The sequence below is a fragment of the Suncus etruscus genome, chromosome 9 (assembly GCF_024139225.1).
Source record: "Suncus etruscus isolate mSunEtr1 chromosome 9, mSunEtr1.pri.cur, whole genome shotgun sequence".
NCBI lineage: Eukaryota > Metazoa > Chordata > Mammalia > Eulipotyphla > Soricidae > Suncus > Suncus etruscus.
The window spans coordinates 93,686,951-93,710,340 of NC_064856.1; the positions used below are offsets into that span (position 1 = coordinate 93,686,951).

At 44.7% G+C, this 23,390-nt stretch overlaps 1 protein-coding gene across 1 annotated transcript; it reads left to right on the forward strand.

Annotated features, from left to right (window-relative positions):
- Positions 1-277: 277 nt before the first annotated feature.
- Positions 278-13,846, forward strand: ACCSL (1-aminocyclopropane-1-carboxylate synthase homolog (inactive) like). The gene is made up of 14 exons (XM_049780705.1): positions 278-712; positions 2,388-2,447; positions 2,891-2,961; positions 3,470-3,539; positions 3,777-3,843; positions 5,094-5,191; positions 5,820-5,897; positions 6,182-6,282; positions 8,185-8,274; positions 9,929-9,974; positions 10,073-10,214; positions 12,711-12,853; positions 12,942-13,095; positions 13,764-13,846. Exons 1-14 carry the CDS (start codon positions 278-280, stop codon positions 13,844-13,846), a joined length of 1,638 nt encoding a protein of 545 aa, XP_049636662.1.
- Positions 13,847-23,390: the final 9,544 nt, after the last annotated feature.

Here is a 23,390-nt window from a genome sequence, read left to right on the forward strand (position 1 = left end):
ATCACTCCTGGCAGGCTCAAGAGACCATATGGGATGCTGGGATTTGAACCACTGTCCTTCTGCATGCAAAGCAAATGCCCTACCTCCATGCTATCTCTCTGGCCCCAAGGGTTCTAAGATGTAAAAAAGCTGTGCTTTCTTCAAAGGGCCACAGTCTTAAGCCCAGAATGGAGACTACAAAGACCAGCAAGGATCCTCTTTGCTTCAACCTAGTTCCCACCTTCTCCCACCTGCAGATTCTAGCCAGTCTGAAGAGGAGAGCACAGACACCTCAACAATGAGCCTCCCTGCAGATGACCCAGGCATGGCAAGAGGCCGGGAGCTGAGAACCCGAAGCCTGTATGCACAGCTGTTGCACTCGCTGCTACAGTTGAACGGTACCATGAAGGACCTCATCTGGCTGCTGATCACCAAGCACCAGGACCCAGTGCCAAGTGGGCAGGTGACCAAACTGAAGCACCTGATGTACAGTTCCACCAACCTCCTGCAATTGAGGTCCTCTAGCCTGCCTCCTCATTCCCTGGGCTCTCAAGGTAATGTGAGGACCCATGCACAGGACAGTCTCATGATCCCATTGGATTCCATGCAAGCAGCATTTGTCAGCCCTGAGCTGTCCAATCGCGGGATCGACATCACAACATTATGCAGCTTCAGCTTCCAGGACTTCCTGTCCTACCAAGCAGATAAGTACCAGAAGGAAAAGAACTCCTTGGTGAGGAGAGTGGGGAGGGGCACCCCATGGTGTGGGGTTTCTTTCTTACAGAGCAGAGAAGGGACAAAAACAGAAACAAGGGGTCAGACATGCCCAAGAAAGCTGGTCTCCCCTGTGTACCCCACCCCCACATGCTCTCTAAAACCCTTACCCAATGTCTAGGGATCCCAGGATGCAGTGGTGAGTGAGCCTGCTGGGGAACTCGTCCCTGGGGGAAGTCTGTCAGCCTGTTGTGCTGTTTTCAAATGCTCTAGGAAGAGGCCTGCCTGGATAGGCTGGGAGGCCTGCAGCATGCCTAGAATCCTGCTTGAAGGACTGAGTGTGATCAGAAAAGGGGCTCATGAAGCTGGGACAGGGTTCTGGGGATGCCCTGGAGGTGTGTATGTTAGGTGAGTGCTGTTAGGTGAGTGCTGTTAGGTGTGCTACTGAGCCTGATATAGAACAAGGAAAAGCTTCCAGAAGGAGGTTCCCAATAGCCCCCCAGCCAAAGACTGAAGACAGCACAGCCAAACCTTACCTTCTGCTCTTGCTTAAGATGTGGATGGGTGCACGCCACTGGTGGCTCACACCTACATGTCCCAGGACAGTGGTTCACACTTGGAAGTCCCATTGAACAGAGCATAACACCAAATGTATACACTAATTAGTTAAGTTGGTTTAGTAAATAGAAAAACCTAATTGAATGAGAGGTCATAGTTAAAGAAGCTTCCAGATGATAGGTGGTGCCTAGTCAATGGTTTCTGCCTTTCTGATGCCAGATGAGTTAGGCATCTCTTCTACAGTCTACCTTCAAGTCCTTGAGGGCTCTTGCAGGAAGTAGAAATAGAAATGGGGGCCTTAGCTCAATGGTTAAAGCACCTACTGTGCTTTGCATGGGCCTTGACACCACCTACATGCACTGAGCAGTATGCCAGGCTGCCTCCAGTCATACCTAAGCCTAAGTGTGTGTGAACACAACAAAATGATATGTGACAACAAAACAATGTGGCCACACCACAGTCAGGTGTATGACTCTTCAGCAAGTACATGTATGATAACTCAACTATTGAGTACAAGTTTGGTAAGTGGGCACACCAGTGCCACAGTTGAAGGAGTGCAGAACTTCTGCCAAACAGTGTGGCCAAGGGGACATCCCTAGCACCACAGCTAAATGCACTAGCAGTATGCCCAGCCATTGGCCATTGCAGGATCCAGAGAGGGAAGGGAGGGGGCATGAGAAATGCATCTGGGCATGAGGCAGGACCTATGTGGGTTAAACTGAGGTTCTGGGTCAAGCAAGGGATGTTCTGCCCATGACTTCCTGTTCTGCTCAGGAAGGTCTCAGAGTTCACAGGCTATTCCAACTTTTATAATTTTGCTTCTTTCCACTAGGGTTCATTATGGAATTTGTTTTATTGGGGGTTGAGAAAATCAGGGCAAATCGAATGTAAGAGCTGATATAGTGTCTGGGGTATATGTACTCTGTGACTTAGCTGGCATGTAATTTAAGTAGCTTTTGAGGGGGACACTTGCAGGCTTTATCTATATGAAGGTTTGTTGGAGGTTTCTGATTCCGGGATGTCAAATTGATTGCCTTGGGGAACTGAGCATCTGCTTTTTTGACTCTTGTTAACATGACATGCCCATATTGAAGGATTTAGCTGGAGGATTAACCTTGTATCCTTTTTATTTCCAGGGTTTTATTAACCTGGGAATCAGTGAGAACACGCTCTGCTCTCATCTGGTGACTGAAAGAGTAAGCCAAACTCTGAACTAGGTTGCCTCCTGTGCTGGCCCAAGTCCTCCCTGGAATATTCTTTAGCTTGCGGTAGAGCTAGGAGTGGGCTGCTGGAAGTCTGGGGAAAGAAATGAGAAAGCAGCTTCTCTATGTCCAGAATCACCTCTGGACCAGGAATTGGCTGGTAGGTGGCCACAAGAATCTCTGGCCCACAAAAGGGCTGAGGAGGTTATTTGACATTGCCAGTGAGTTCTGGAATCTAGACAGCCCATGAAATGAAGCCTAGGGCCATCATTCCTGAAGAGGGACCCTCCAATGGAGAAATTACTCATGGAAAGTCACATAGATACCCAGTCCCCTTCTAGAAGATGCTGTATTGGAGAGAAAACACTGCAAATGTGTACCCTCAGAGCAGAAAGGGACCCCCAAATGGCTGTCTCACTCATGTTCTTTGTCAACAGATGAGCCAGAAAGGCATTACTGGTACTGAGGATGTTTTGATGGAAAACTCTGACCAGAGAAAGATCCTGCCGTGAGTACTCATCCCTATGGTCTCCTGGACTTCATGCTCCTGGCTTCATCTAGGCATTAGACCCAAGCACCAAATTGTTAGCTGCCTTCTTATTTCTGATTAGAGTTTTTTATATGATGGGAGCTTGGATCACATCTACTGTGATCATGGGTAACTTAGTGCAGTCTTGGGAGGTGGGCGGGGAGAACCATATGTGGTCCTGGGATCAAAAATGGGTTGATCATATGCTTGGCATTTGCCTTGCCCATTGTACTCTCCAACTCTAGCTCTTCCCTATTTGACTTACAACTTCTAGAAATCCCCCAGAACAAACTATCCTCAGGATGTAGCCTGGCATAGCATAAATGGTGCTGCCCATCATTTAAATGCTCATCAGGGCATAGTGAGCCATAGTCTTGTGACTTGGAGTTAGAAGACTTGTGTCCTCCAGAGCAGATCTGAGAGTCTAGATCCTGCTTGGGGAAAGGGCAATCTGCCAGGGATTCACTTTTTCTGGTTCTGTTTACAGGCTGAGGGAAGCGATAGCCCAGTTCTTGACTCACTATTGCAAGGCTCCTACCGAGCTGGACCAGAAAAATGTGAGTCCCAGGTCATCTTAGTGAAGGGCTGCCTTCCAGAGGGATGGGAAGACACTATTTTCTAAAACATCCAGGAGATACCCAGAGCCAGGCCAGGGTAGAGGCCACTGGGCTTCAGCTGAAGAGTTCCAGTCTATGTCTCCCATTCTAGGTGGGGAGGGATGTGGATATACTCCAGCCTCACCCACTGTATCCAGGGTCATGGGATTTTAACTTCCGCCTCTGTGTGATCTGCAGGTGGTGGTTCTGAATGGCTGCTGTGCTGTCTTCTCTGCGCTGGCCATGGTTCTCTGTGACCCAGGCGGTGAGTCCAAGGGTCTGGGGAGCTTGGAGGCAGGGGAGGCCTGGGCAGGGGAGAAAAAGCTTTTCCATGCCAGGACTGTCTACAAGAGTCCAGATTCCCATACACACAAGGATGTTCTTCACCTATTGCTGTTGGGAGATGGGATCTAAATCTACCTTTGAACAAGGACAAAATCGTATGACAGGCACCAATAGGTGATGTAGGTGATGATGGCAGCTAAGTGGTTATTATTTGGGCTTTAGGATTCTACCCCAGAAAACTGGTTTCCCCCTGTTTCTCAACTGGGAGGTCATACAATTACTCCCACATATTCCAAAGGGCCATAGATGAAAACTTCCTAAGTGGAGGGCACAGCATGAGACTATGGGGGTCCTGATGGAATGGAACACGAGAAGGAAATAAGTTTCAAAGACGGAAGAGATGGAAGAGATACTGATGGGGGTGCTATAAATTACTATATCCCACTTCATCTTCCCAAAAGTGAATTAGTTCTAGACCACATAAGGCTGAGACATCAGTTCTCAGTCTCCTATTTTGGTGGGCATCTTTCATAGGGTGCTCAGGAGTTCTGGAAAGGCATCAGGAATTCGGGGCCCTCAGATCACATAAGGACTCAAAAATGCAGTGCCAGGGATTGTCAGAGTCACCCCTGCCATGTTGGTGGCCTCTAAGGCTGCATACAGCTATGTTCAAGGGGATCTGTGTTGTGGGATGGAACTCAGATCTGGTGCTTTCAATCATGTACCATACATAAGTGCTGTCCTGTCTCCCAGCCTCTCAGTCTCACCTTCACCTGCATCCACATAAGTGTCTCAGAGCAAGTGGTGATTCAGAGCTCTGGTTGGGGGAAACGGTGATTATTGGGGTTGCTTGTCTAAGGTATGGGGTTTTGGTCAACCTACTTGAATTGCAAGGACATCAAGGAGTTCATGAACACCTCAGGATATTGGGGCCCAGTAAAACAATAACCCTCTCTGTGACCTTAAGGGGGTGCTCTGCCAGCTAACAAGTCAGATGTGATACATATCTTAGATTTCAGACCTCACCATAGCCTTCTTCCTAGTGTATCCCCCCAAAATCCCATGCATAATGGGTATTTTCTAGAATGTCTGAGCCCAAAAACATCCTTACTCTTTGAAGTAGGAGAGAATGGGGTTATTTAGCTCTGCTGCTAGAGAGGGGTTGGGGGAGGCTGGCAGGTTATGTCTCAACACCCTGCACTGATGATTTTTATCTTCTGGCCCCTCCAGATGCCATTCTGATCCCCACACCTTCCTATGGCGCTTTCACCTTGGCGGCCAAACTGTATACCCGAATAGAGTTGATCTTTGTTCACCTGAGCAGTGAGGTTAGTATGGGGCTATCCTGCTCAGCCCATTGGGGCAAAAGAATGTTTTTTGGTGGGACCCTTGCTCTTGCCTCTCTGCATGATGGTAGGATAAGGATGGGGAGAACAGGCTAGGAGGACTTGGTGTCCTGGGGTGTGAAAAGGGCTGTTCAGGGCTTATGCGAATGAGGAATTGAAGCTTTATAATGTTGGGTGGGAGCCAGAGAGATAGCACAGCAGTAGGGCTTTTGCCTTGCATGCAGCTTACTTGGGACAGACCCAGGTTCAGTTCCTGGCATCCTATATAGTCCCCCGAGCCTGCCAGGAGTTATTTCTGAGTGCAAAGCCAGGAGTAACCCCTGAGCACTACTAGGTGTGACCAAAATGATGATGATGATGGTGATGATGATGGTGATGATGATGATGATGATGATGATAATAATAATAATTTGGGTGAATTTTTTCTTTTTCTTTTTTGGTTTTTGGAATTGCTAAGGGATTACTCTTCATTTTGCACTCTGGAATTATTACTGGAGGTGCTCAGAGATGCCAGAGATAGAACCTGGATCAACCACATGTGCAAGGCAAGCACCCTTCCTGCTGTGCTCCAGTCCCTAGCAAGGTGATTTTCACAGTATTTGTCTTGCAGGTCAGCGAAGAGAACCCAGTTCCATTCCAGCTTACTGTGAACAAGCTGGAAGAAGCCCTGCTTGAAGCTCGGCTGAAGGTAAGGAGGGGCCCAGTCTTCAGGAAGGGTGAGGTGCACACAGGCCCACCAGACCCCACAGATTGCTTGAGCAAAGGCAGTGACTATGCGCGTGATAGTGGCTATTGAGCCCTATGCTCCAGCCTCTATACCAATCAGTTCCTTCCTTTAGCTCAGGCAGTTGCTTTGCTCTTTCTCTTGGCCTTGAGTTCTGTTTTCTACTGGGGTTCACTCCCAAAATGAACTCAACAGCATTTGAAATGGAAGTGATTTGTGTACATTCTGTAATGTCGGATTCTTTTTAGGGGAAAAAGGTCAAAGGCTTTGTGCTTATCAACCCCCAATACCCGCTGGGTAATGTCTACTCCCAAGAGTCAATGGAGGCATACCTGGAATTTGCTAAGAGGTAAGATTTCTTTCCCCAGAGACTGTCATCCCTTAAAAAGTGTGAGGGAGAGAGAGAAAGGGAGGGAGAGAAAGGAAGTGAGAAGGTTGGGAGGATTTCCATGTCCTGTAGTCATTGGGTCAGGATCAGAAATTACTGACCTAAAATAATCTTACTCATCTGATGTTCCACAGGGTTAGGTAGAGGAGTACAGGAGTTAGGTAGAGGTTATGTACAGGAGTAGAAATGTGTCCACTTCAGTCTTTCCTGTCCTTTTCTTCCTCTATTACCCCAAAACACCCTATTCCAAATACCCTATTGTGACTTATTACAGTTTTATTAGTTTTAAAGGTGTCTGGGTGTTCAGGTCTTACTTCTGACTCTGTACTTGGGAGACCATATGGGCTACCAGAGAGCAAACCCAGGTCAGCCACATGCAAGGCCAGTACCCTACCCATCATACTATCACTCCAGTGCTGAAAGTTATGCAAGATTTCCTTAATTAGCACAAGCACCTCCATCCTGTAGCCTTGGCCTAGAGTGTTGAGGGAGACAGACTCTCAAGGTTTGTAGGGTGAAGATGTCCCCGTGAACTTTCATGTCCTAGTTGTATGAACACATCAGCATATTATTTCTGTATTCCTAGATCAGTGGTCTTAGGGTAAACAAGCTTCTCGATCCTAAAAGAAACAAGCTTCAGAAGTAATGCAGTCTGATGAATGGCAAAGCATGAGAAGAAGAGAGAATGTTGGGAGTTGTGGGCCAACATTGGTCCAACCCAATTTCAACTCCCAGCAGTAGAACCTGCTAATATAGGGAATTCACTTTCTATATCTCAGCTGGGGGCCAACCCTGAGTGAAGCAGGGGCACCATGAAGATGAAAAAAAAAAAAAAAAGACAGATATAAGAGAAAAAGCATGGAGTTGGGGGCGTTCACAGCCTCTTGGAATGAGAGTCCTGACTGTCCATCACATATATTTATTGTTTGGAAACAGTAAACACAGATATAAAGGCAAGCAAAAGACTATCTATGCTAATCTAACTTGGGTAGGTCTTTACATATCAAAGGGGCTTAGAGCAGGGAAAGCAAAGTTTCTGGATTGTCTTTTGGGAGAGGGGCCAAATTAGAGTAAATACAGGACCTCTACGAAGAGGGCATTCCCTAAGGGTGCTGACATTCTGGTTACTAGTAATAAAGGGTCCTTAAATCACCTTTTCAGCCCCTCTGCTCAGACTATCATCTTTCTAGCAAAGCATAGTTATTTTCTGGATATCCAACATATCTCAAATTTAGTGTCTTTCTCTGCAAAACAGGGATAAGAGCATACAATTTCAGGGATCAGAGAGATAGTACAGTGGGTAAAAAGGAATTATGACTTACATACAGCTGATCCTGGATTTCATCCCATGCACTACATGTGGTCCTCAGAGTCTTGCCAGAAGTAATCCCTGAGCACCCAGCCCCAGTAAGCCCCAAGCACAACAGAGGGTGGACCCCTTCTGACACCAACACACACATACAAAGTATTTCAGAGGCTGTTGGAATAGTAAAACAAATGTGTAGAAATTCTCAGTTCACTAAACCCACTATAGATTGAGACTGTGGGTGAATAAGAGCACCTTATATACCAGACCAAAACTCTGGAATGCTCCATTCCTTCTACCATTGGCCTACTCTTGCTAGTGGAGGAGTTAGGTAAGAGATTGTCACTTGTTCTTTGTGATTCCATTCCTTCCTAATTTATATCCACCCCCAAGTCAGGTCTCTGGGTGTATTCAGTTTGTCAGCCCCTTCTAGCTTTCCTTGCCCATGGAAGGAATGGATGAATTCCGGGGACAGTAGTAGTGTTTGATGTCTATTCAGAAGACCATGGACCTTAATGGTGGGGGAGGACCTGGCTGTTCTTTTGCTCCACCTGCAGGAACAAGCTCCATGTGATAGTGGATGAGCGTAACATGCTGTCTGTGTTCGATAAGTCCATTAAATTCCACAGTATTCTGAGCTTCAGACGGTGAGTAGGCTCCTTGTGGAGGGAAATGGGTGCCATGTGGTCACAGCCTCTGCAGGCCTTGTTTGGGTGATTCAATTCTAACTGGCTAAAAACAGAGCTGATGTACCAGCATGGGTGTAATGACTAGCCCAAGCATGGTCTTTCCTTCCTAGAGACTTTTCCCTAGACTTTTTCCTAGTGCCCTTGTGAATGGGAGAGAACTAAAGGGCACAGTAGGACATGCACCTTCAGATATCAAGATAATGGCCTGCTCAAAATCAGGATCAGAAATATTTTGTGTGGGGATGGGTTTTTTTGCCTCCTTTTTTTTTTTTTTTTTTTTGCCACACCCAGTGGTGCTCAGGGACTATTCTTTTTTGTTTGTTTGTTTGTTTGTTTTTGGGCCACACCCAGTGGTCCTTAGAGGTTACTCCTGGCTGTCTGCTCAGAAATAGCTCCTGGCAGGCACGGGGGAACATAAGAGACACCGTGATTCGAACCAACCACCTTTGGTCCTGGATCGGCTGCTTGCAAGGCAAACGCCTCTGTGCTATCTCTCGGGGCCCTCAGGGACTATTCTTAGCTCTCTACATAGGGATTCAATCCTGTGTAGTACTCCAGGGGTCATGTAGAGTGGTGAGGTTCAAACCTGGGTCAGCCATATACAAGGCAAATACTCTACCCATCTCTGAAACCCAGGTGTTTTGTTTTTGAATTCCCAATAGGTGTTTGTGTGTGTGTGTGTGTGTGTGTGTGTGTGTGTGTGTGTGTGTGTGTGTGTGTGTGTGTGTGTGTGTGTTTTGGGCCACATTTAGCAGGGCTCAGGGGAGCCATGTGGGATACTGGGTATCACTCATGCTGTCCATATGCTAGGCAAGTGACAATCTCTCTAGCCCCTTTTCCAATAACTTTTTCTTTCCTGAGATATTGTGCTTTACAATACTGTGAGTGATAATTTCATGCATATGTCATTTTGTGGGATCAGAATTTCTTAATCAAAGGATTAAGAAATGTTTCCCTGGACAGGGAAACATTAGGGAAGAACTTTAAATGCTTGGTCCTGGATCACAATCTCAGGCACCTATTGGAAAGGCTTTCTGGGAAAAGAGCCATGGCAGCAATGATAAGGTATTAAAAAGTTGATAACTGTGTTTAGAAAGTGGGAAGCCTGTTTTGCAAAAAGCCAACAGCCAAGAAAGGTGTATTTGGACCTGCTGTCACAGAACTCACAAGCCACTCCACTAATTCCAGGCCCCTTGGACAGGATAGGTTTCCAGAGCAGTAGATGTACTTGGGGCTGTCCAGGAAGACCATGAAAACAGGGCAAGAGCAGGTAGAATGCTTGCTTTGCATGTGGGTGATTTGACTTTGGTCTCTGACACCCCCTGAGCACCTCCAAGAGTGGTCCCTGAGCACTGCCAGAGACTAGCTGTTCTCTTAACTCAGGCAATGTCCTCTGCCTTCCCTGAGTGGGCCACTGGGTGCTGCCCCATCTGCTGCTTCAAGGAGGTGCCCCATGTTGAGGACTTCTCTTAACTGGGCCCAAGATTCCTTGAGCATTAGAGGCTTTGTAGGTTCTTGGGAAGGATCTCAAATCTTCTTTCTCCTCCAAAAACTTGAGATTCCATCCTTCATATATTTCTCCCTAATCTTGATGGAACTGTTTCTTCTCCAGCTTACCTGACCCCTCAAGGACCCATGTGATCTGGAGCACTAGTAAGGTGGGTCCTCAGTCTTGATTCTTGGAGAGAAGAAATGATGCGGGGGTTGGAGTAGAAGAGAGACATAGCAGTCGGTCCCTCTTTGATTTCTCTGCTAGGAATTTGGCATCCCTGATTTATGCTTTGGAGCGCTATACACCCACAATCAGGACGTGGCTGCTGCTGTGGGCTCCTTGGCTTTCCTCCATGGCATCTCGAGCATTACCCAGAACAAACTGAGCCAACTGCTAATGGATAAAGGTACTGAGCACATCTCTTGGCTAGACTTTGGGGTCCTGGGGGAAGATCCTGACTTGCTTTGAACCTCTCATGTGTCTTTGCTTCAGTGAATCTTTCCAGGGCAGGAGGAATGAAGGGGACCATAGCTCAGATGTTGCAGTAAAGGGCATGGATAAAAAAAATAGAAGCATCTATTTATGTTATGCACCAGTATCTGCAGTGCATGATTGACGAGTTTCTGTGCTGCTTCTGGGAAGAGGACAGTCGATGGTGCTCTAAGGTCTGAAAGTGGGGACTTAGGAAAATCTATCCTTTGGGTAAAGATCTGTTTCCCCCCCCCCCAAAAAAAAAAAAACTCTACTAGCTCTGCTTGCTGCAGGCTAAGATTACAAAGAAATGCCCTAACTTGGGGTCAAAGGGATAGCACATTGGCAGGGCATTTGGCTTCCATGCAATGAACCCAGGTTGGACCTGGGTTTGATCTTTGGCATCCCATATGTTCCTCGAGCCTGCCAGGAGTGGTTTTTGAGTGCAGAGCCAGGAGTAACCCATGAGCAGTGCCAGGTGTGGCCCAAAAACAAAAACAAAAACCGAAATGCTCTAACTTCTCAAGTGAGACTTAAAGGTGACTTTCTTAAAATTGGGGCCAAAGGAGAGCTGTCCAATGTGGGCAAATTGGTGTGGCTGGGTCAGTGCCTGGCTTCGCTCAATTACTTGGTTTTTGATTGAACAAACACCAACTTCAGAGGCAAATAACTCCTTCCCTATGATGCCATGGCTCCAAATGTACATAAGACTCCTTAAATTTGCTCCAATAAAGCAGAAGCCAGGATAGAGGACTTGTTTCTGTTTTTATTTATGAGGGAGTTTTGGGGTTACATTGGCTGGGTACAGGACTTAATCTTGGCTCTGCTCAGGAGCAAATGACCACTGGCTATGCTTGAGGGGACCTTAGGTAGTTCTGGGAATCAAACCAGGGTTGGCTGCATGCAAGGCAAATGCTTTCCAGTGGTCCTCAAACTATGGCCTGTGGGCCACATATTGTATTTGTATCTGTTTTGTTTCTTCATTGCAAAATAAGATATATGCAGTGTGCATAAGAATTCGTTCATAGGGCCCAGAGAGATAGCACAGCGGTGTTTGCCTTGCAAGCAGCCGATCCAGGACCAAAGGTGGTTGGTTCGAATCCCGGTGTCCCATATGGTCCCCCCGCCCCCCGTGCCTGCCAGGAGCTATTTCTGAGCAGACAGTCAGGAGTAACCCCTGAGCACCGCCGGGTTTGGCCCAAAAACCAAAAAAAAAAAAAAGGAATTCGTTCATAATTTTTGTTTTTACTATAGTCAGACCCTCCAATGGTCTGAGGGACAGTGAACTGGCCCCCTGTTTAAAAAGTTTGAGGACCCCTGCTTTAGACCTTGTCCTATTTCTCCAGCCCAGGCTGGGAGAGTTAATAGAATGCTGGTGTGAAACAAAATGACTAATTAGATCCTCTAGTTCAGAAAACCAATTGTTTTTGGCTTTGGGTGGGGTTTTCTGAACTAGAGGATCTTTAATGGGCCCATAGGATGTTTGCTTCCTCAGTGCCAAGTTCTTTGATATCTGGCAAAAATCAGATGCTCAGATCCTCAACACTAGTTCTCAGCCTTAGATGTGCATGGCCATGATCTGGGGAGCTTAAACACTCAAATGTATGGACCACCCTTAAAGATTCTGACCGGCTGTTTGCACACAGAGCCTCCCTGCACACCCTGCCCAGGTGACTCTAAGGTACTGCAGAGAGACCCTTAGGGGTGACTCTTTGGCCAGATATTTAAATTGTACAGCTCCAGTGAGAAGCCAAGAAATGCTTATGTACCTGATTCATGTTCAGTTGACAACAACAGCAGAAGCCCCTCATTTAGGGGCTACCCAACTCCAGATGGAAATAATGGGTTGTTGAAGACCTTTTTATCTCTGTTTCATAGTTTTAGGGTAAGAAATGCATGTGTTGATTGGGGCCAGAGTGATAGCACAGTGAGTAGGGCATTTGCCTGGCATGCAGCCAACCTGGGCTCTATCCCCAGCATTTCATATGGTCCTCCAAGCTTGCCAAGAATAATCTGAATTCAGGAGTAAGCTCTGAGCACTGCTTAGTGTGGCTTCCTTAAAAAAAATCCCCCTTCCAAAAAAAATTTTAAAAAAAAGAGGAAAATGCATGTGTCGGGTTAATGCTTTCCACTCAAACTCATCATATATAGCTGGCACAATGCTTATATGTGGCACATTTGGTTAAGAACCAAATGGAAAGGTCAGAGAAAGTAGAGGTTAAGGTGTTTGCCTTGCATGTGGCTGAACCTGCTTTGACTCTCTGGCAGTGTATATGCCCCCGCCCCTCCAAACACTGCCAGGGGTCATTTCTGAACAGAGTTAGGAATAGCTCCTGAGCACTGGCACATGTGATCCCCAAATTTTCCAAAAGATAACCCCCTGGAAGATTTCCATGCCCAGACCCATGATACTTTTTACTTATCACTCCAGAATGGATCACCCAGGTGTACCTGCCCACCAGTCATGCCCAGTTGCAGACAGCTTACAAATACGCAATCACCACGCTCCGGAAACGAAATATCCCCTTCCTCTACTGTGGCTCTGGCTTCTCCATCTGGATCAACTTACAAAAGGCGAGCTCTGAAAATGATGATTGGGGCTCCAGGGTATGCCAGTTGGTTGGGTCCAGGGCTCACCATTGTCCCTCTATCTCCTACCCAGTACCTGGACCCATGCACGTTTAATCAAGAGCAGTGTCTCCATAACCGCTTCCTGGACCACAAAGTGCTGTTGTCCCAGGGCAAGGCCTGCCTGTCACCAAAGCCAGGCTGGTTCTGCCTCGTTTTTGCCAAGGAGCGACTTGAGCTCGAATTGGGTGAGTCAGGCTGACCTCCCATTCATGACTGCCTTCAGAGCTGCCTGTCAAATGTGTGTAGCCTCAGCCCTAGGGCTTCCAGTGTGGGCCTTTTTTAGCCTCTTTCTCCACCTGGACTTAATCCTTTGTTGTTATTTTCATATCTGGAGTGAGGCTGTTTTGTAAAAAGGAACTTATAAAATCCTTGAGACCCATTATCTCTTTGTGGGTATCTATTGGTTGGAACAGGCACTGGGGGCTTTGGGCTGATAGGAAGCGGTGATAGCTATCTAGTGGGAGATAGGCTGAGGAGTATGGGAATGCCTGAATGTTCCGTTTAGCATTCACATTCTCCTCTGAAAGTGCTGGAGAACACCATACTCCTTGCCATCTATTCTAGTGGAGCTGTGATTGCTTTTCACTGTACTGCAGAAATAGCTTTGGGGCATATGTGGAGGCTGAAGCAACAGGAGAGGCAGAGAGAGAAGATAAATGAGGCCATGGTCCTCTAGGCTGTAGGATTTGATAGACAGCAGGCAGACAGACACTTAGAACCCAACTTGCAGATAGATGTCATTGGAGAGGCAGGGAAATCCATCCCCATGGCGGCTGAAGCTCAGCATCTGGCCTGTATTAGGGCACCTACAAACTTGCTAAGTCTGTTCTCTATCCCTGTCTTGGACCCATAGGCCTGGATCGATTCATCAAGGCGCTAAACATACAACAGTATGAAAACATCAAGAGGCAGCTGGAGGATGCCATGATAGAGTGAACTCTGCTCTTCTTCCAGCTGACCAGGGAAGCCCTGACCCCAGTCTCCTTAGAGTCCAGACTGTCCATAAGGCTGGGACAAAGGTTTTCTGCCTAGGCAAGCTAGTAGTGGCAGCTCCTTCTGTCCCATCCTCTTCCACAGGCAGTGCCTGGTATTTTATAGAAATGTGACATTTTTCAGCCTTTACTCGTGTGTGTGTGTGTGAGTGAGTGAGTGAGTGAGTGAGTGAGTGAGTGAGTGAGTGAGTGAGTGAGTGAGTGAGAGAGAGAGAGAGAAATTTTTGTAGGGTTCAGGAAGGGAATGCCTAGAGCAATAATGGATGTGCTCTGTTTTTTTAGATGGGTTTATATTTTTATTTGCTTGTTAATAAAGTCTGTATTCTCTTAAATGCTTGGCCTGTCTTGTTTTAATTTTTGAGTCACACCCAGTACTTGGGTTACTCCTGAATCTATGTTCAGGAATTAGTCCTGGTGGGCTAAGGAGACCAAATGTGATGCCAGGAATAAAACCTAGGCCAGTCATGTGCAAGGCAAATGCCCTACCCACTATGTTATTATTCTGGCCCACCTGTTTTATTTCTTATTCCTACTTTTTATTATTTTGGGGAACTGGATGGTTTGGGGAGGTTTTTTTTTTTATATTTTGTGCAAGTTCTAATAGACAATTTTTTTGGTTTGTTTTTGGGCCACATCTGGTGATGCTCAGGGATTACTCCTGGCTATGTGCTCAGAAATCACTTCTGGCTTGGGGGACCATAGGGGACTCCGGGGGAATCAAACCACAGTCCTAGGTCAGCCGGGTGTAAGGCAAAGACTCTACCGCTGTGCCACTGCTCCGGTCCCTCTTTTTTTCCCAAGAGACATATCTCAACTATCCTGAATAGCAAACAGATCTGTCTTTGCACTGCCAGAAGTCACTAACACTCTCATCCAAGACTGTCTGCTAGAACTAAGGTCTGCTGCATCTTTGAAGACAGTGTGGAATAAGATAGGAACATGAGGGAGCTGGAGTCTCATATTCTAACAGTATCTTCTGAATAGAGACAACATGCACTTAAATGCTTTTCCTTTTTAATAGTTCTCATTTCTCTGTACTACCTGCATTGCTTAGAATCTCCAATGTATTCATGAATAAAGGGGGTAGAGAGGAGTTTACAGCCTTGTGCTCAACTTAGCAGGGTTGAGTTCAATCTATGTGTTGTTCTACTTTTCTCACTGTCCTTTACTAGGTCAAAATGTCTTCTTGAATGCTAGCTGGGTGCTGATCTTGAATGTGGGGTCCAATTGAGTTGTTTTTAATCCCAAACACATATGCTTCATCTTTTATATGGTAGATTACATGTTTTATAAAACACGGAAGCAACTGCATAGATGAGCAGCATGTCTCAGGTAGTTAGACTGCCGCATCATTTCAGGTATTATTGGTTTAATTCTATATTTTACTGAAAGTTTGCCTCTGATTTCAAGAAAGGTATTTTTAAAGAAAATGTTGTTTTGGCAACAGTTAGTAGTACTGGCATAGTTTATATCAAAAATATTTTTTTTGTTTGTTTTTGGGCCACATCTAGCTATGCTCACTCCTGTTGGACTTGGAGGCCATATATGGTGCCCAGGATCAAAACCTGGGTTAGTAATACAAACACTCTGCCCAGTAATATCTCTCTAGCCCCTCAAAAATAATTTTTTATCTTTATTTAAAATTTTGTTTTGGGGGCCACACCTGGTGACCCTCAGGGATTACTTCGAGTTTTGTGCTCAAGGGTTACTCCTGGCTCTGTGCTCAGAAAATTATTCCTGGAAGGCTTGGAGGAATATCTGGGATACCGGAGATAGAGTTGGAGATCGAATCTGGATCTGTCCTACCTCAGCTGTGTGCAAGGCAAATGCCCTACCGCTGTGCTATTGCTCTGGCCCTGATTTTTTGTTTGTTTTGGGTCACACTCGAAGGTGCTCAGGGGTTACTCCTGGCTCTGCACTCAGAAGTCACCCCTGGCAGGCTCAGGAGACCATAGGGGATGCCAGGATTCGAACCATCGTCCATCCGGGATCAGCAGCATGTAAGGAAAAATGCCCTACCACTGTGCTATCTCTCTGCCCCCCCTCCAGCTCTGATTTTTTAATCTTTAAATGTTTGGTAAAATTCATCTCAGTTTCTTGCCAACATCTATTTTCTCATTTTTATAATATATTAGCTAGTCTTTTAGTGTTTGAATATCTTTTCCAATTTTATTTTTAACTGTTTATGCTTTTATTGAAAGTGTCTCTTGGAAACATCATGTATTTGAATCATGCTGTTTTACCCAGCCTGAGAATTTTTTAATTGGCCCTACTCATTATATTTAACGTGGTTGTTATGATTGGGTCGAAGTCATCTCTCTTGCTATTTATTTGAGCCATATGTTCCTTGTTCATTTGTTTCCTTCTTTCTATCAGATGAATCAAGCATTAGTATCTTGTCTTAATTGCCTTTCTGAGTCTTAATTCTACCTCTTGATTAATTATACCCCTTGATTATTCCTCCTTTCTTATATATATTCAATGTTAAGGCTATAGCTCTTTAGCAATATCAGATATTTGTATATAAATTGTACCTCTAGCTTTTCTTACCCCCCCCCCCCCCGTGTTCCAGTGGTATCTCATTTGTTATAATGTTCCACACTGACTCTATCCTTCTAGATTGGCATCAACATTCCATTCTGCTCCCAACTCTCACCTTCATCATGAGCCCATAACTAGGACTCATCCTTTAGAACTCACCTGCCACTTCCTGAGTGTGGATGGCTTTCTTAATATTATGGAAGCTAGTGTAGTGGATTGGGAAGGAGGTATAACCTCATTGCCTGCTTCTGTTCTCAGCAGAGTGTGTCCCTGGGGAGATCAGGACTAAAAAGTCTGCAAGAAATTCTGCATTTCTGTGGACATTAAAATCCTGCCCTTCTCCCTATGGCAGATTGATCAAGTTGTACCTAAATCCCACTTGATTTATGTGGTGTAGGAACCAGGCCCTACTACCCAGAGTTTTATTTTTATTTACTTTTATTTTGGGGGGGGGTCTCACCCAGTGGCACTCAAGTTACTCCTGGCTCTGTGCTCAGAAATTGCTCCTGGCAGGCTCAGGGGAACCATATAGGATACCAAGAATTGAACCGGGATACTTCCTGGGTTGGCCTAGTGAAAGGCAAATGCCCTACCACTGTGCTTTCAATCCGGCCCCTACTTAGAGTTTTAGAAAAACCATGGTTCTTAGACTGAGGTGAGATGATGCTCTTCACCAGAAAACAAAAGTCATTGCCAGCCTCTACTGGGTTCCAGGTTTCTTGTCTTTTGTCGCAGAAAATAATTCTAGAAGACAAGGAAGCAAAATAGTTGAAATGGATAATAGTAATTCTTAGAAAAAAATGGAGTCCCCTCCAGAGAGGAGAATCCCAAAAGAAAAGGAAAGTTTTCACTCTTCAAGGCATAGCAAGCCCAGAACAGACAGACAACTAAAAGGGAGAAATTATACATCTTCAGTGTGAGGTGAACCCTGGATGCATGCCCTGAGCTGCCTTTTTTTGGGGGGTGTGATTTGTTTATTTGCTTGTTTTGAGGTCACACCTGGTGGTACTCAAGGCTAACTCCTGGCTTTGTGCTTACAAATCAGTCCTGGAGGGATTCAGGAGACCATATATGGTACTGAGGTTCAAAAAAGGTGAGCCACATGCAAGGCAAATGCCCTCTGCACTATATTTTTTTTGGCCCCTCTGAGCTGCTGTTGGAAGCTGATTAAATGTGTTTTTCTTCCAGACGGTCAAAGGTCTTAGCAAGATTTATCAAGGAAAAGGAATATTTGCTCTGGTGAGATTTTCCTTCTCTATCTTTCATAAGGTTGTAAAGTGGTTGGGTTATACCCAGCTGAACTTTCCTGGCCATGTGCTCAGGAGTAACCTCAGGCCATGTTCGGGGACCATAAATAGAGCCAGGAATGGAACCAGAAACTGACTGCTTACAAGGCAAGTGCTTTAACCCTTGTGTTATGGCTCTTGTTCAATTTCTCAGTCTTATTTGGACATCATTCCTCTTGTGACGGGCCTGACTGTTCCAAGATGGCCTCCGGATGGCTCCTTTTCAGGATATATATTACCTTTCCAAACAATTCTTGGAGAACCATTTAAGCATTTTATCTCTCTAAGCATTTCTTGATATTACTATTTTCTGAAATGAAGTCCAAAGGACTGCCTTCCCGATTGCCTTCCTCACTTCTCTGGTGCCCAGTGAACCTTCTAGTGGGATTTAGGCATCTGCCTCTCCTTTCAGACCACAGGCTGCTGTTGGCTCTGTCCATTTCTTCACCCCACCCCTTTGCAAGGCTAAACAGGCATTAAATCAGGTAGATGCCTGATCTTCATAAAATTAATAGACTGAGATGGAGAGAAATGGCTTGCCTTACAGATGAAGTGCTGAGGTCTACAACATTCATGAGAGCTGAGTAAAGCCCTCCATATTTGTTCATGGCAAGTCAAACAGGAGTATAGTCATGTCTTAGCAGTCATGCATGAGTTGAAGTAGCCTGCTTGTTTTGTGATCCAGAAGACTCAGAGTTGAAAAGAAGGAACTTATTAATATTATTATTTTTTTTGGATTTGGGGCCATATCCAGCTGTACTTGGGGTCACTCTGAGCAGTGCTGCTGGGCATTTTGAACCCAGGCTTCCAGCATGTAAATATGCATTTAATCTGCATTAAGTTCTATCCAGCTCCCCACACCCAAAAAGGGTTTGAGCCAAATGTAGTGGTACTTTGGGCTTATTCCTGATTTTATGCATAGGGATCACTCCTGACAGGGTTTGTGGAACTATATATGGTACCAGGGATTGAATCCAGGCTGGCTGTGTACAAAGCAAGCACTGTATCTCCTGTAATCTCTCTCTAGTCTCCAAAAGTGGATTTTTAAAGAAAAGCTAAAAAAATAGCTAAGCAACATAATTTAGAGCACAAACTTCAAAAATAGTAAGTTGGAGAATGTCCATTCTTCTGAGGCCTGTGCCAGGTCATAATGTCAATGTTCAGGGTGTAAGGTCCCATTGCACTACAAGATTTGTGTGTTCCTATCTCTATTAGACAAGAACTTATTTGTATGTATAGTATTTTCCATTTTAATGTGCCTGTGCAAACAAGGAATAATGCCACGTGGTGTTATCAGTGCATATGAGGGCCGCAAGAACAAGTCCAACAATCCCCGTGACTTGGTTCAAACATAATCATTAAACTGAGGGACTATTTCACCAAAATTCCTTATTGAACAGTTCACAAAGAGAAGAAAAGATAAAAAGTGGGGAAAATAAACAATCTAACTTAAGACAGTGGACACAATTGTCACCGTTTAAGGGGATATTCAATAATAGCTATAGCGGTTGAGAGAATATATCTACAATATTCAAAGGAGATATACATGTCTCTTCTGTCATTAGAAATAGTCAGGAGGAAGGAGCTAAATCCTGGACACCACTTTGGTCTGTGATTTAGCCTTCTGGAGTCTGCAAAATGACTCCCTGCAGCTCCACATAGGGAAATGCATTTGAGCGGGAACTAATCAGAAACCTAGTATGGTAGCAACCACAGTTACACAATGAAAGAAGGAAGAAGCCAAGAGGCCGCTGGAGTAAACAAGTAGGAAAAGAGTACTGGTCTCTTCCCAGCCTGAGAATCCACCCTCTCATTTTTATTTTGAATATATATGGTACGAGTGGGGGCATGTGTGCATGGAAATGTAAAATCTACTATGCCTTCAAGTTTAAGGAGTTACATACATAAATTTTATGGCTTTAGATTGCTTTGTGTACCGCTAAGAAATGTTATAATGTACTACAATCTGGGGTCTTGAGGGACAAAGTAATTGTACATGGGTTCTGTTTTATTTTTCTTAATGTTCTTTGTAATTTCAAAATTAAGGTGTTAGCAGGGGGATTTCTTCTGAGAACTCTGTTTTTAGGTGATTATCCTTCCACTGTAACTACCTTGTCCTCTTTCTTTGCATTATTGTTCACATAATTAAAAATAAAAAATAGAAATTGAAAAAAAAATCAGTTTTTTTTCACAAAATGGAGATTTTACTATTAAAAGGTATCTGCTTGCTGCTATTCCTTTCCATAATTTATTTTTGTCAAAATGTTGCTGAATTAAAATTAATTTTTTGGTCATACTTAGATACTTCCAAACCACCTAATAAATTCTGTGACGGTAAAGATTAAAAAAAAAAAGGTAAGTGGGGTCTTATTTTAGGTTGAGTCAATAGTGAGGCAATCATGTATGCATATTTAGGATTTTTTCATGAAAAATGTGAGCGGGGAGTGGTGGGTTAGCACAGGCAAGGAAGAGACAATGAACAAACACCTAAGGGAAAATGAAAATATATGGACATGGACACAAATGGACAGAAAAGAGCAGGATATAAATAAAGTGAGTGTGTTTTAGGAAGGTGATGGAGAGCAAGGAGGTGCTACAGGGAGAATCCTCACATAGTCCTCACTCACCCACACTGGCCTGCCAGGACTTCCCAGGTTCTTAGGATGACCCTATGCTAGGCTCTGTTTTAGACATAGAAATAGACTCTAACAATGCCTATATATGTTTCAAGGGGGCTTTGCCTATCCTCCAAAACTGCAAATATCAAAGTTTTATTCTTTTTGAGGAATGAATGATATATTTTTCTCACTTAATAAAAAGTGTTGGCACCATGTTTTACAAATGTAGCCACATAATAATTCCAAGTATACAAGATTCCAACACCAATTCTACTACCAAGGTCAACTTCCCTCTACCAATGTTCCCAGGCTTCTTCCCAAGCCTGCCTCTATATCAGACACATATTTTTCCTTTCTCTCTCTTTATTTCTTCTTTCTTCTTTCTTTCTTTCTTTCTCTCTTTTGTCTTTTTTCTTTCTTTCTTCTTTCTTTCTCTTTCTTTCTTTTCTTTCTTTCCTTCTTTCCTTCCTTCCTTCCTTCCTTCCTTCCTTCCTTCCTTCCTTCCTTCCTTCCTTCCTTCCTTCCTTCCTTCCTTCCTTCCTTCCTTCCTTCCTTCCTTCCTTTCCTCTTTCTTCTTTCTATAAAGAAATACCCTGAAAACTCCTGGTTTTGCATTCAAGAACCAATACTGGCAGGCTCAGAGGTCTATATGGGATATCAGGGATTAAACCCAAGTCAGCAGTATCCAAGGTAAATGCCCTACCCACTATACTATTGCCCCACTCCCTGTCAGACACATTTAAAAAAAAATCGGGACCAGAGAGATAGCATGGAGGTAAGGTGCTTGCCTTGCACCCAGAAGGTCGGTGGTCAAATCCCGGCATCTCGTATGGTCCCCCAAGCCTGTCAGGGGCAATTTCTGAGCATAGAGCCAGGAGTGACCCCTGAGCACTGCCGGGTGTGACCCCCCCCCAAAAATAAAAAAATCAAATCACTATGATTTATAACGTTATTCCTGATTAAGATTCAAGTGTACAATGTTCCAATAATAACCCCATCACCAGTGTCCACTTGCCCTTAACCAATGTCCCCAGTTCCTCTCTTGCCACCCAGCTTGCCTTTATGGCAGTTACTTTTTTTTTTTTTACTTCTTCTTGGTATTGTAGTTTATCATAGAATTCTATATTGATAGGATATGACATATATCATTTTTCCTCCTTTTAGTACTCAGTCCTCTCCAGAGTGGCTACTTCCCTCTGTCATTGTCGTAGTGTGGTCCTTTCCCTAACTGATCCCCAATCTTCATCCCCAGTGGCAAGCTTCCTACTAAGGACCAATCCACAGGCACAATTTTTTTGGTTTTTGAATCACATCCGGCAGTGCTCAGGGATTACTCCTAGCTCTGCATTTAGAAATTGCTCCTGGCAGGCATGGGGGACCATATTGGATGCTGGGATGGGAACCACAATCCGTTCTGAATCGGCTGCATGCAAGAAAATGACTTACTGCTGTGGTATCTCTCGGGCCCTCACAGGCATATATTTAAGCTTAATGATTATGGTTTGATTCCTAAACTGAAAGAACAATGGCTCTGTAGTTTAGTGTCCTAAACCCCTGCTCCTGACCCCCATTAGCTCCCATATTACCTGTCTTTCCTTTTTTCTTCTTCTCTGCCTTTCATTTCTATAGTCCAGGGCCAAGGGTTTGCCCAGCTTTGGTACTTTGCAGTCTCTTGTCATTTTGTTTTCCAGATCACAGATAAATGAGCCCATTCTGTATTTGTCCTTTGGCTGACTTACTTTTTCTTTTTTCTTCATTTTTGTTTTTGTTTTTGGGACATGCCTGGTGGTGGCACTCAGGGTTTACTCCTGGTTATCTGCTCAGAAATCGCTTCTGGCAGGCATGGGGGATCATATGGAACACAGAAATTCGAACTGCCTTTGGTCCTGGGTCAGCTGCTTGCAAAGCAAACGCCCTACTGCTGTGCTATCTCTCCAGCCCCATGACTTACTTTTCTTAACATTCTCCAGTTTCCTCCAATTTGTGGATTACATGATTTCATCAGTCCTCAGGGCCACACATATTCCACTTCACACTATGAATGTTGTATATACCACACCTTCTTTACTTATCTGCCATTGGACACTTGGGTTGAATCCATATTCTGGATGTTGGACCAAGTGCTGTCAGGAACAGTGGTGTGCATATGTCCTTTTAAATCAATGTTTATGTATCTTGGAGGGAAGATACCAGAAAGTAGAAATGTAGTTTTGCCTTTTTTTTTTTTAAAGGTTTTAGTTTGGGGCCATACCTGGTGATGCTCAGGGATATTGGGGATCAAACCTCTTGCAAGACAAGTGTCCTACCCACTGTACGCACTGTGTCCTCTTCAGCCTCCTGCGTGTTTTTCTTTCTTTTTTGTTTTTGGGCCACTCTGGGGAATGCTCAGAACTTACTCCTGGCCTGCATTCAGGAATTACTCCTGGAAAACTCAGGGGAACAGATGGGATGCTGGGGATCAAAACTCGATCCACCATGTGCAAGCAAATAAATGCCTTACCACTCTAATAAATGTGGTACCACTCTCCTGTTTTTCCTTTCTTTACACAAGAGAATTTATCTCAGTTTCCTTTCTTTGTGAACAGGGCCAGTGCATACATCTTGATTACTTGCTGACACTTTTCAGAGGAAAGGAGACATTTCTTACCTAAGGTGCCTCATCAGAGTCTAAGAATTGAGGGTAGTTCTGGAGCCAGCCTGGTCCAAGTCCTAGATTGCAAACTAGGAGTGAAATTCCACATACAAAAATGCTGGAGGAGGTGGTGGTGAAAACTTTGCAAATAAAATATTTGTATCACGTGAGAGCCCCCAAATCAATTCAGAATCAACGAGAATCTGCGATGCTTCTGGTAGCGCCCCTCTCATCACCCTTCCCCTCCAGCACTGTGTTACAGGGTGCCTGATACGCAGAAATTGTACCTGTGTAAAGTGAGAGCAAAATTCTACAGGAATGTGCAGAGGATGAACCAGGGCAAAGTGGAGAAAATGAAACACCCCACTTGATATGTTAAAGCCCTTTTTGTGGGATGTAGCCTGGACATGC

Bases quoted from the DNA above. Each gene is read 5' to 3' on its own strand.
- ACCSL (XM_049780705.1), top strand. From the start codon at position 278: ATGAGCCTCCCTGCAGATGACCCAGGCATGGCAAGAGGCCGGGAGCTG. The intron at 2,962-3,469 runs GTGAGTACTCAT...TTCTGTTTACAG, and splicing joins GACCAGAGAAAGATCCTGCC to GCTGAGGGAAGCGATAGCCC. The intron at 8,275-9,928 runs GTGAGTAGGCTC...TTTCTTCTCCAG, and splicing joins AGTATTCTGAGCTTCAGACG to CTTACCTGACCCCTCAAGGA.